We start from the raw sequence: 14,272 nt of genomic DNA, 5'->3' as shown, positions 1-14,272 counted from the left end.
AAAATGACACGGAAGATTGTAAACACAATAATAGTAAATAGGTCAATTCCACTACTTTTTCTAAATAAGATTCTTCATTGGTTATCTAGAGATTATTGTTAAATTAATTATTGTTGTTGTTTTACAAATCAATCAATGTAAAGACTCAATTCATTTGTTGGCATCCTCACTTTTAATCAAAGTACAGTCTCAATTAAAAGTGAGAATTGTTAGATTGTCCATAGTAAATTCAATCAAAGTACAGTCTCAATTAATTTTACTATGCCTAATCATGTCTATTCCTTTGTTTCTTTACCAAATAGAAAACTTAATTAATCAAAGTAAAGTCTTGACTAATTTTAGCTAAAGTAATTACCTCTAATCAAATTAAAGTCTCAATTATTGGCAAAAACTTATTTAATCAAATGAAAGTTTCTAAACAAAATCAAAGTAAAGTCTCAATTTAATTTAAAAACCTTTTAACTCATATAATTATCATGCATGTAGATTTAAAATCATTATTTTCTATTCGATTAAGAAGCAAAGGACATAGATAAACAAAAACCACAATAATAATCAAAATAACAAAACATATAAATTCATCTAACCTCAGAATCCAGTTAAGAAATTACAGTGGAATCAACCCTAAAAGCTTAGCCCTCCATGGCTTTGATGGAATACATGATGATATGAAAGAAAGAAAATAAAAGAAAAGAATGAGAGATGTGGTGGAGACGGTATCTGCCAAAACCAGAGAGTTCTAAGTGTCTAAGCTGTCAGTTGTAAAATTGTGTAAGTCCCGTTTCTGCTCCCTTAAGTCTCTTTATATAGGCTTCAACTGGACTTTGGGCTTTATCTGTCAGTTGCTAAAATCTTTTATTTTTATTTAATTAATTAGCAACTTAATTTCTGTCCAATTTCCAATTCTGCCCCTCTTATTTAATCATTTTTACAAAATTGACCAGAATTTGACCAGAGTTTGACCAGTTGACTGCCTATCGGATGCTGACACGTGGCGCAGAGTGCACTTTCCAAATTAGGGTTTCACTCTCACACTCTTCTCCCTCCCTCGTGACGGCGCGGCTGCTCCAACGTGGTGGCTTCTCTTCCGGCGAGGACAGGTGCGTGAACGGAGAAGACGGAACTGTGGTGGTGTTGCGGAGGCGCGCTGCAGAGGTTGGATGCGGCTGCCATGGCTGGAACGCTGCAGGTGTGTGGAGCTGCGATGGAGATGCGCTGGTGGCCCGTGGTGGTTGCTGCTGCGCAGAACAAGCTTCACGGAGGCGTGGTGGTGTGCGTCAGATCTGCTGCAATGGTGTGGAGTGCCTCCTCGCGGTGGTTCTACACATGAAGTGTGGTGGCTGCCATGGCTGCGCCGTGGTGTGCGGAGCTGGCGCTGCAGAGGTTGGTGGTGGCCAGCGAGGATGCGTAGATCTACAATGGAAGGCTGTTCTGGTTATTGCTGCCGCTGGTTTTGCTCCTGCGTTTTCCGGCGTGAAGGTGGTGACGGAACAGTGACGAGCTGATGGTGTTGCGCGATGGTGCGTGATTCTGGTTGCTCTCGCTCGCGGAGAAGATGAACTCGCAGTGGTTTCCGGCTTGGTGATGGTGCGTCGTGGTGCGATGAAGACGGAGGCGGCACGGTGCTGTTGCGGTGGTGATGGAGATGGCTGTTTCCGGCGAGTTGCAGTAGTGGCCGGCGAGGAGATAGCGGCGGCAGCTGCCATGGTGGGTGGAAGGGAAATTAGGGTTAGGGTTTCATGTGTGAGATGGAGGAGATGATGACGTGGCAAGATCTGAGTGGTCAATTTGGTGAGTGGAGGATTATGACACGTGGCAGCTTATGGTTGGCTAATTTTAAAAGGTGAGGATTGCCACATGGCATGATCTGGTTGAGTGGGGTTTAAGTGGTAGGAGGGGTGCAACTTAGTGAAAACTGGGGGTGCAGAACAGGGTTTTTTTGGTGGTCCACTTTAGAAGGGGTGTGCAAATAAAATCTGGGAGTGCATTTAGCTCCTGATTTATTCTTTTCCAGAATTTCCTGATTTTGGACTTATTTTGTAACTTTAAATATTTTAAATCCACACTATTAATGACCAAAAATAAATTCCAGCTGCATTAACAAACGTTAGAATATCCAATAATATTTTATGCAACTAAAATCAATTTTTACGCCACTTTTACCAAACTTACTCAATAAATCCAATAATCACAAATCCTAATTAAATCAATCTTTTAGCACAGAAAATTCAATTAAATCCCCAAATTTAAATATTAAATGAGGGCAAAAACTTGAACTCATCACGGTGATCTCGGCAGCTCTGACCTTTGCTCACTATTTCAATCATAACTCTCTCCACAAAACTCCAAATGCATTGGTTCTTTTTTTGTTAGAAACTAGACTAACAGAGCTTTCTTTAGACATCAAGAACGTAATTTTTGGATCCCTGAGCAAGTGCAGTTTAATATTTTAAAATCGTGAACAGTTTCTGCCAGCATTGTTTTTGTGTGCAATGGGAGTGGATTTGAACCATACAAAGATAGCTACAACAAGAGAAGGTTAGCACATGAAAAACACCATATTCAAGATAACCTAGGCTCTAGATACCAAATGATGAAGGATTATCTTGTTCCTTTTTAAGATTATTAAATATGGTGTGAGTTGATTAAGAAAGCTAAGTGAAATCCCCACTGGACATTAAGATAGCAAGCTATCTAGATGTGAAGGTTCCTTTCACAAAGCTCAAGAGAAGAAGATGATGGATTGATTCAAAACAAAAAGGAAATGGAAAGCACATAAATCATAGAAAACCAAGAACAATTAAAGGAAGAAGAAGACATAAAATGGAGAGGAAAGAAATGGTAAAAATGTGAGAAGCACACCACTACAAGGCTATGCAAGATAAGGCTTAAAAGTATTCACTCCCAAGGCAGGAAACTCTCACAAATGGTTGAGACACAAGAGTGTTTTTACTTCAAAATCTTCAACCTTTTTACATGTCTAGGAGCACCCCTTATATAGAAGAGTTTAAGGGCCTCTAAGCAAATAAAAGATACCTAAGGATGTCTCTACAAAAACCTAACCCTAGCTTCTAGAAACTAGGTCAAATAAGGTTACAAAAAATGAGAGACAAAAGAGCTAACTATGGTGTGTGCAAGGCTAATTTCGTTCTAGCACAAAAGGAGACAAAGAATGTGTCTCATATGTCTCCAAAATGTGGCCAAAGTGTGCTAAAAACAAAGGAGACCAAAGGTACATAGGTACACTTGTTTTATGCCTTTTACTTTATGCTTTATGCCTTTGCTTTACTCTCTCCTCCACATCATTTATGCTCCCTAATCACCATGTGCCACCTAACATTGCTTTCTTACTCCTAATTAACCTACAAAGCAAATAAACATAGATTAGCATGTTGGCTTAAGTCAAGTCAACTATAGTCAACAAGTCAAACCTAGTCAAAGGTCAACAAGTCAACTAAAGTTGATTCAACTAAGTCAACTTAGGGAATCAAAAATAACAAACACAAATGAAAGGGATGAAGGATTAGTGAACTTCCTTTCTAAACATGCTTAGTCTTCTTAAGCATGTGCCTCCATCCTTGGTTGGGGTCAATCCTTCATCATCTTATAACCCAATTAATGAATTTCACAGTTTTGCGTTAATGGAGTGGTAACTATTATTGTAGGTAACTATTATTGTAGGTGAATTCCACTACACCTTCTTCCGTATAATGCTTCATAGGGCGTCATACCAATACTGGAGTGGTAACTATTATTGTAGGTGAATTCCACCAAAGGTAGCACATCATTCCAGTTTCCCATGTGATCCAGCACACATCTTTAAGTCTTATAACCCAAGATTGTAAGAGAAGAGATAGATCAAGACACAACAGTTTATACTGGTTCGATTCAAAAAGAATCTACGTCCAGTCTTCTCCTAAGTAAACCCACTTAGGAGGACTCCACTAACACAATAAAGATCCAAGAATTACAAGAACATCTATATAATTCTAGAACCTAAAAACCAAAGAACTTGATCTACCAATCAAGAACTGATAAAGGATTGATCCCTACCAAGGATGATGGCCCATGGCACATGCTTAGAAGAAAGGGAGTTCCTTGATCCCTTCCTTTGCTTTTATTTTCTTTAGTTTAAAATTCCATTAAGTTGGCTTGGTTGACTATTTTTAAGTTGACTTGTTGACCTTGACTTTGGGTTGACTTGTTGACTTAAAAGATTAGCTTAACCTTAAACCAACATGCTAATAAATTCCTTAATTTGCTTTTGTAGGAATAAGAAAGGAGGAGGACCACATAGGAGACACTTGGCGTCCTAAGGAAGAGAGAGAAGGAATAAGACTTTCTAGAAGCATCTAGAAAGGGGAGGCCCACATGCCTTGGACACCAAGTCTTCTAGAATGTTCTAGAACCTTCCTTTGGGAGCCTTGGCCATGAAGACTTGCCACCTAGATGGCTTGGACGAAAATTCACCCATGTGCACCCTAGGATGACCTACTTTCTAGAACATGCTAGGTTTCTTTTGTAATCCTTTAACTTAGTTGTTTTGCTAAGGGGCCCCTAGACTTGTCTATTTAAGGGGACCTCTAACACTTGTACAAGGGTTGAACATTTTGGAGAAATTATACACTTTGTGTTTCAACCTTTTGTGAGAGCATTCCTCCTTAGGGAGTGGAGTTCTTTCAAGCCTTATCTTGCCTTGGCAAGTGGCGGCATACACCACTCATCTTCAAGGTTGCCATGGCTTCTTCTAGCCTAGCCTTGTAGTGGCGTGAATCCTCCATTCCTCCCATTTCCCTTGCTTTTCATTTTATGTTTCTTTACTCTTCTTGGTTTATATTGTTTCTATTATATGTTTTTCCTTTTGATTTCTTACTCCCCATCAATCCATTCTCCTCCTCTCTAGAACCTTGGAAAGGAACCTTCACATCTAGATAGCTTGCTATCTTAATGTCCAGTGGGGATTTCCTTGGTTTTCTTAATCAACTCACACCATATTCAATAATCTTAAAAAGGAACAAGATAATCCTTCATCATTTGGTATCTAGAGCTTTGGTTGTCCTTGAATATGGTGTTTTTCATGTGCTAATCTTGTCTTGTTGTAGCTATCTTTGTATGGTTCAAATCCACTTCCATTGCACACAAAAACAATGCTGGCAGAAACTGTTCACGATTTTAAAAGATTAAACTGCACCTGCTCAGTGATCCAAAAATTACGTTCTTGATGTCAAAAGAAAGCTATGTTAGTCTACTTTCTAACAAAAAAAGAACCAATGCATTTGGAGTTCTGTGGAGAGAGTTATGATCAAATGAGTGAGCAAAGGTCAGAGCTGCCGAGAATACGAAAAACAACGTTTTCAGGTTATGTTGTGGCAATTTTTGCTTCGGTTTTGTGATGCTTTAACTCCTAAATCTGGTTGGATAACATGTCTTTTGATGCTTAGTCTTTGAGCCTCTAATCCATGAGTTTAAATGCATGATAGCTACATGTTTGTGTCTTTATGTATGTCATGTTGAGTCTTTAAATGTGTCTAACTTTTGCTTGAGTCTCTTGTCATATGCTTCTTTGAGTTTTCTTGTTCTTGTTTCTAAGTTTTTGAACTATTGCATGAGATCTATGCCTTGTATTGTTGTATGCTCCTTGAAATTGATTTTGACCTAATTTTAAGGAACTAAGTGTTCAAGACACCCTAAAACATCCTTATCATCATTTTAAGTACCTAGTTTTGAAAAGAAAAAGTGTTTTCAAGACCAAAAACAGTTTGACCGCGAGCTTTTACAATGTTTGGTGAATCCATTTGGCCATTTTTACTAGGTGTTATGCTACCAAAATTTATACTTGGATTTTGGGTGATATTGGCAAATTAGTTCCATGCTTTGACTTGGTTATGATCTTTCACGGTGTATGCATAATTTGAGGTATAATCTTGGCTTGTTCAAATGCTTTCCATAGAGTCCTTAAAAGTGCTTTTTATTGTTTTAGTCTTGTTCAAGTTTTGTCTTTAAAAACAAGTTTCCTTAGAAGTTAAACTTTCTTGTTTTTTTTTTTAGCTTTGCTTGCTTGTGTTTAGGTAATCTTTGTTTTGTCTTAGTAGTTTTCTTTCCTTGTCTTCCTAGAGTGTTGTGGCCGAGCCACTTGTTTGAGCTTTGAAAAGGTTTTCATCTCTTTAAAGGTGTTTTCACTTGTTTGGAAGGTTTTTGAGTGCTAGCCTTGCTTGTGTGCTTTGGGAGTGTGATCAAAAACACTTGGGTGCTTGAGAAGACCACACTTGGTCTCGGGTTTGGAATTGTTTGTTAGCTAACCTCTTCTTTGTCTCGGTTTTTGGTGAGTTTTTGTTGTAGGAATCATGGCAAGTTCATCAAATGCACCTACACCAAACAAAAATAATACATTGATGAGATTGCTTCGGGATTTGGAGTTGTCTAGGAAGGAGGCCTTTGAAAAATTGAGAAAGGACAAGGAGCAAAGTGACCTAAGAATCCAAGAGCACATTCAAAGGCTTGAAGCTAGGGAGAAAGAAAGAGGGGCTAGGAAAAGAGGGCATTCTAGGCGCAACCCATCACAAGAGAAGCAAACTCCAAAGATTCCTAAGTTCTATGGAGGAAGTGATCCCAAAATCTTCCTTGATTGGGAAGCTAAAGTTGATCAAATTTTCAATGAAAATCATGTAAAGGATCAAACACAAGTTGATCTAGTAGTGTTAGGATTTTTTGAGTATGCCAAAACTTGGTGGCATAAAGTTTGTAAAAATTATGACCAAGGGCCACCCACGGCTTCTTGGATGGACATTAAAACTCTTATGCGCGCTAGATTTGTTCCTCCCTCCTATAGGAAGGAACTTCTTTTGAAGCTCCAAAGGCTTCACCAAGGTCCTATGTGTGTGAGTGAGTACTTTAAAGAATTAGAGTCTCAAATGTTTAGGGTTGGAATAAGAGAAACTAACAAAGAAAAAATGAAAAGGTTTGTGAATGGTCTTAGGATAGACATACAAGACCAAGTAGAGTTGTATGAGTACTCCACTCTTCAAAATGTTTTCACACTTGCTCTTAGGATTGAAACTCATTTGAAAAGAAAGAATAGGGCAAGGAAGAGTTACTCACCCAACCACTACTATAATCACTCATGGAAGGGAAAAGCTAAAGAGAAACATGATAAATTTCCTTCTAAGTCTCACCAAGCACCATCAAGTAAAAATAAGTTACCAAGTGGTCACACTCACCATTCCACTTCTCAAAGATCAAGTTCCATTAAATGTTTTAAATGTTTGGGGTATAAACACATTGCTTTGAATTGCCCAATCAAGAGGACAATGATCTTAAAGAAGAGTGATGATGAGAGTGAACATTTTTCTTCCCATTCCCCCAAAAATACTTCTTCCCACACTTCTTCTTCAATTGAAAGGACTAAACCCTTTGAAAGTGGATTGTTAATGGTAAGGCGCCAACTAGGGCAAGTTCCCAAAGAACTTGATCCTTCTCAAAGACAAAACCTTTTTCATGGAGGGTGCCTTATCAATGACAAGATATGTCACTTCATCATAGATAGTGGAAGTTGTGTAAATATGGCTAGCCCAAGGGTGGTGGACAAGTTTGGCTTGAAAACCATTCCTCATGTCAAACCCTACAACCTATCATGGCTTAAGGAAGAAGAAATAAAAGTAACTAAACAAGTCCTCATTAACTTTTCAATTGGCAATTTTAAGGATGAGGTATTATGTGACATTGTGCCTATGGAAGCCAACCATATTTTGCTAGGTAGGCCATGGCAATTTGATAGAAAAGTTGTTTATGATGGCCATGCAAACACTTATGTTTTCTCCTCCCTAGGAAAGAAGTTCACAATCCTACCTCTCCCACCTCCACAAGAAAATGAGGACAAAAATAAAATAAAAGATGAAAAAGAAAAAGAAAAGGGGCAAGCTTTCACCAAGGAGTTACTTGCCTACAAAAAGAGTTTTTCAAAGCAAGAGGTGCAACACCACTCTTCATTCTGTTCCCAAACAAAGAGAGATGAACAAAAACACAAGCAAGAAAAGGAGAGTGGCATTAAAAAGAAAGAGGGCACCACCAAGACTAGGGATCAAATCATTAAAGATGAAGAAAGTTCTCATCAACTCAAGTCAAGCTCCATCAACAAAGACTTCAAGAATTTGAGGTCAAATTCTCTCCAACAAGGGGAGAATGATAAAGGATTGATCCCTACCAAGGATGATGGCCCATGGCACATGCTTAGAAGAAAGGGAGTTCCTTGATCCCTTCCTTTGCTTTTATTTTCTTTAGTTTAAAATTCCATTAAGTTGGCTTGGTTGACTATTTTTAAGTTGACTTGTTGACCTTGACTTTGGGTTGACTTGTTGACTTAAAAGATTAGCTTAACCTTAAACCAACATGCTAATAAATTCCTTAATTTGCTTTTGTAGGAATAAGAAAGGAGGAGGACCACATAGGAGACACTTGGCGTCCTAAGGAAGAGAGAGAAGGAATAAGACTTTCTAGAAGCATCTAGAAAGGGGAGGCCCACATGCCTTGGACACCAAGTCTTCTAGAATGTTCTAGAACCTTCCTTTGGGAGCCTTGGCCATGAAGACTTGCCACCTAGATGGCTTGGACGAAAATTCACCCATGTGCACCCTAGGATGACCTACTTTCTAGAACATGCTAGGTTTCTTTTGTAATCCTTTAACTTAGTTGTTTTGCTAAGGGGCCCCTAGACTTGTCTATTTAAGGGGACCTCTAACACTTGTACAAGGGTTGAACATTTTGGAGAAATTATACACTTTGTGTTTCAACCTTTTGTGAGAGCATTCCTCCTTAGGGAGTGGAGTTCTTTCAAGCCTTATCTTGCCTTGGCAAGTGGCGGCATACACCACTCATCTTCAAGGTTGCCATGGCTTCTTCTAGCCTAGCCTTGTAGTGGTGTGAATCCTCTATTCCTCCCATTTCCCTTGCTTTTCATTTTATGTTTCTTTACTCTTCTTGGTTTATATTGTTTCTATTATATGTTTTTCCTTTTGATTTCTTACTCCCCATCAATCCATTCTCTTCCTCTCTAGAACCTTGGAAAGGAACCTTCACATCTAGATAGCTTGCTATCTTAATGTCCAGTGGGGATTTCCTTGGTTTTCTTAATCAACTCACACCATATTCAATAATCTTAAAAAGGAACAAGATAATCCTTCATAAACCCATGTTTAGTTGCATTCGTTTACGAAAGCGACAACAATGTGGTAAGCCAAAGATTGGTGGAGAAACTCTTGTTACCACGAAGCTTTCATCCGAATCAAGCAAGGATCAAATTCACTACAAGACAATGTGTGAAAGAAGTATTATGTGATATTGCTCCCACGAACTCTAATCATCTTCTTTTGAAATGGGCATGGCTGCATTTTACAATGCTCATTCTTGATGAACGTGCCCTTTATTTGAGGCATGAGGGACATGAAATGAAGTTGAAATTTATGACACCAAGACAAGCCAGTAAGGATCAACATAGGCTGAAGCAGAAAATCAAAAAGAAAGAATAGAAAAAGAAGAAATATAAACTGCAGAATGAAGGACAATTAAAGAAAAGAAAAGGAGGTAAAGAAAAAAATGATGGAAAAGGTTGTAGAGAAACATGGTGTTTAATCGAAGGCCACCCATGTTTAGTTGCATTCGTTTACGAAAGCGACAACAATGTTGTAAGCCAAAGATTGGTGGAGAAACTCTTGTTACCACGAAGCTTTCATTTGAATCAAGCAAGGATCAAATTCAGTACAGGACAATGTGCGAAAGAATTATTAAGTGATATTGCTCCCACGAACTCTTGTCATCTTCTTTTGAGATGGGCATGGCTGCATTTTAAAATGCTTAATCTTGATGAACGTTCCCGTTAATTGAGGCATGAGGGACATGAAATGAAGTTGAAATTTATGACACCAAGACAAGCTAGTCCGGATCAACATAGGCTGAAGGAGAAAATAGAAAAAGAAGGAATAGAAAAAAAGAAATATAAACTGCAGAAGGAAGGACAATTGAAGAAAAAGAAAAGGAAGTAAAGAAAAAGATGACGGAAAAGGTTGTAGAGAAACAAGGTATTTAATCGAAGACCACCCATGTTTAGTTGCATTCGTTTAGGAAAGCGACAACAATGTTGTAAGCCAAAGATTGGTGGAGAAAGTCCAGTTAGCAACAAGCTTTCATCTTAATCAAGCAAGGATCAAATTCAGTACAGGACAATGTGTGAAAGAAGTATTATGTGATATTGCTCCCACGAACTCTTGTCATCTTCTTTTGAGATGGGCATGGCTTCATTTTAAAATGTTCAATCTTGATGAACGTTCCCTTTATTTGAGGCATGAGGGCCATGAAATGAAGTTGAAATTTATGAGACCAAGACAATCCAATAAGGATCAACATAGGCTGAAGGAGAAAATATAAAAAGAAAGAATAGAAAAAGAAGAAATATAAACTGCAGAAGGCAGGGAAATTGAAGGAAAAGAAAAGGAAGAAAAGATAAAGATGATGGAAAAGGAAGTAGAGAAACAAGGTGTTTAATCGAAGGTGACCCATGTTTAATTGCGTTCGTTTACGAAAGCGAGAACAATGTTGTAAGCCAAAGATTGGTGGAGAAAGTCCAATTACTAACAAGCTTTCATCCGAATGAAGCAAGGATCAAATTCAGTACAGGACAATGTGTGAAAGAAGTATTATGTGATATTGCTCCCACGAACTCTTGTCATCTTCTTTTTAGATGGGCATGGCTTCATTTTAAAACGCTCAATCTTGATGAACGTTCTTTTTATTTGAGGCATGAGGGACATGAAATGAAGTTGAAATTTATGACACCAAGACAAGCCAGTAAGGATCAACATAGGCTGAAGGATAAAATAGAAAAAGAAAGAATAGAAAAAGAAAAAATATAAACTGCAGAAGGAAGGACAATTGAAGAAAAAGAAAAGGAGGTAAAGAAAAAAATGATGGAAAAGGTTGTAGAGAAACAAGGTGTTTAATCGAAGACCACCCATGTTTAGTTGCATTCGTTTACGAAAGCAACAACAATGTTGTAAGCCAAAGATTGGTGGAGAAACTCTTGTTACCACGAAGCTTTCATCCGAATCAAGCAAGGATCAAATGCAATACAGGACAATGTGTGAAAGAAGTATTATGTGATATTGCTCCCACGAACTCTTGTCATCTTCTTTTGAGATAGGAATAGCTGCATTTTAAAATGCTCAATCTTGATGAACGATTCCTTTATTTGAGGCATGAGGGCCATGAAATGAAGTTGAAATTTATGACACCAAGACAAGCCAGTAAGGATCAACATAGGCTGAAGGAGAAAATAGAAAAAGAAAGAATAGAAAAAGAAGAAATATAAACTGCAGACGGAAGGACAATTGAAGAAAAAGAAAAGGAAGTAAAGAAAAAGATGATGGAAAAGGTTGTAGAGAAACAAGGTGTTTAATCGAAGACCACCCATGTTTAGTTGCATTCGTTTACGAAAGCGACAACAATGTTGTAAGCCAAAGATTGGTGGAGAAACTCTTCTTACCACGAAGCTTTCATCCGAATCAAGCAAGGATCAAATGCAGTACAGGACAATGTGTGAAAGAAGTATTATGTGATATTGCTCCCACGAACTCTTGTCATCTTCTTTTGAGATAGGAATAGCTGCATTTTAAAATGCTCAATCTTGATGAACGATTCCTTTATTTGAGGCATGAGGGCCATGAAATGAAGTTGAAATTTATGACACCAAGACAAGCCAGTAAGGATCAACATAGGCTGAAGGAGAAAATAGAAAAAGAAAGAATAGAAAAAGAAGAAATATAAACTGCAGACGGAAGGACAATTGAAGAAAAAGAAAAGGAAGTAAAGAAAAAGATGATGGAAAAGGTTGTAGAGAAACAAGGTGTTTAATCGAAGACCACCCATGTTTAGTTGCATTCGTTTACGAAAGCGACAACAGTGTTGTAAGCAAAAGATTGGTGGAGAAAGTCCAGTTACCAACAAGCTTTCATCCGAATCAAACAAGGATCAAATTCAGTACAGGACAATGTGTGAAAGAAGTATTATGTGATATTGCTCCCACGAACGCTTGTCATCTTCTTTTTAGATGGGCATGGTGATGAGTGCGTATTTTTGCCCTCAGTCAGTGTTTAATTCTGGGTATTTAATTGAATTTGTGTGTTTAAAGATTGATTTAATTGGAATTTCCTATAATTGGGTTTATTGAGCATGAGGTACAAAAGCATGTTAAAAATAGCTTTTTAGTTGCATAAGTTTTCTTTGGATATTTTGAAGTGTGTTAGTGCAGTTGCAGCTAAGTTGAGCTCATGGAGGTGTGGAAATAAATTGATTAAAGCTTCATGATACCTTAAAGATAAATCCAAGAATAGGAAATTATCAAAATCACAAAAATCCAAGCCAAGCATTCCATGAAGACGACAAGAAAAGCTTGAAAAAGTGAAGAAGTTTGGCTAAGCCAAGAAGAGAGCAACAAAAAATTGGACCTTGCGATTTTCTTTATCTTTATGATAGAAGATAATTTGGGAAAAATATATCTTAGATATTTTATTTGATATTTTTAAATAATTATCTTATTTAATTATATCATAAAATATTAAAAGATAATAACTACCAAATCTTTTTAAATATGACAAGATGTTCTTGAATCTTTTTAGTTCCACAACAAACAAAAATATCTTGAAGATATTGGATTATTTAGAAGATAATTTAAGGAGATTGCAAAAGGTTGATTTGGAAAATTAATACAAATACTAATTGGTGATAATTTATCATATATCTTTAATTAATTAATTAATTTAATTATATTAGATATTGATATTATCAACCAATTATATTTGTCAAATAGTCTATATCTCTCCAAATATTTTTAAATATTTATCTTTATCTTTATTTTAAAAGATATTTGAGAGATTTTAGCAACATAAAAGCCTAGTCCAATTCCTATATAAAGAGACCAAGGGAGAAGCAGAAAGAATAAGCTCGGGACTTCGAAGTTTTGGAACCCTTAGGGGTGCCTAATTTCGTTTCCTTTCTCTCTCTTTTCTTCTCTTTATTCTTCTTTTGTATTCCATGGATTGCTAAACTTCTTGGGTTGATTCCATTGTAATTTCATTATGGATTCTGAGGTTAGAATGAAATAATTTCTTTGTTCTTTTTATTATTGTTGAGGTTTTCATTCATCTATGTCTTTTATCTTTGAATCACGTAAAAAGTAATGATTTTAAATCTATATGCATGTTGATCATATGAGTTCAAGGGTTTTTAAATTTAATTGAGACTTTACTTTGATTTTATTTAGAAACTTTCATGTGATTGAATGAGTTTTTATCAATAATTGAGACTTTACTTTGATTAAAGGTATTTACTCTAACTAAAATTAATTGAGACTTTACTTTGATTAATTAAGCTTTTTATTTGGTGAGGAGATAAAAGACTAGACATGATTAGGCATAGTAAATTTGATTGAGACTGTACTTTGATTGAATTTACTATGGATAATCTAAAAGTTCTCACTTTTAATTAAGACTGTACTTTGGTTAAAAGTGAGAACGCCAACAAATTAATTGAGACTTTACATTGATTAATTTGCAAATCTTCAACAATAATTAATTGAGCAATACTCTTTAGATAACCGATGATGAATCTATTTTGAAAAAGTAATGGAATCAACCTATTTTCTTTACTATTGTTTTTATTTCTTTTTATCAGTTAAATTTTATTCTATCTTTGTTTATCTTAATCCCCTATATTTTTTTTATTTTATTTGACTAACTCATTTGTATAGTTTTATAAGAACTAATTTGTTAAAAATCAATTCCGTGTTCGTTGGGAGACGACTTTGTGTTACTTTACCCTTACTATTTTGTTGACTACTTCTTTACAATACTGAAGTTGTTATAAGATAAGTAGTATTAATTTGATCGCGTCAACGACAGCGATATCACATGGCTTCATTTTAAAAAGCTCAATATTGATGAACGTTCCCTTTAATTGAGGCATGAGGGACATGAAATGAAGTTGAAATTTATGACACCAAGACAAGCCAGTAAGAATCAACATAGGCTGAAGGAGAAAAAAGAAAAAGAAAGAATAGAAAAAGAAGAAATATAAACTGCAGAAGGAAGGACAATTGAAGAAAAAGAAAAGGAGGTAAGGAAAAAGATGATGGAAAAGGTTGTAGAGAAACAAGGTGTTTAATCGAAGGCCAACCATGTTTAGTTGGATTCGTTTACGAAAGCGACAACAATGTTGTAAGCCAAAGATT

General features: G+C 36.6%; 1 protein-coding gene across 1 annotated transcript; it reads right to left on the bottom strand.

The window, feature by feature from the left end:
* Window positions 1–1,277: 1,277 nt before the first annotated feature.
* LOC114172656 (predicted GPI-anchored protein 58) lies at window positions 1,278–1,706 on the bottom strand. The gene has a single exon (XM_028056987.1). The coding sequence runs from the start codon at window positions 1,704–1,706 to the stop codon at window positions 1,278–1,280; it is 429 nt and encodes a 142-aa protein (XP_027912788.1).
* Between the last annotated feature and the right edge of the window lie 12,566 nt (window positions 1,707–14,272).

This window comes from Vigna unguiculata, unplaced genomic scaffold, assembly GCF_004118075.2.
Source record: "Vigna unguiculata cultivar IT97K-499-35 unplaced genomic scaffold, ASM411807v1 contig_657, whole genome shotgun sequence".
NCBI classification, from domain to species: domain Eukaryota; kingdom Viridiplantae; phylum Streptophyta; class Magnoliopsida; order Fabales; family Fabaceae; genus Vigna; species Vigna unguiculata.
This window is presented reverse-complemented; position numbering and strand designations above follow the sequence as displayed.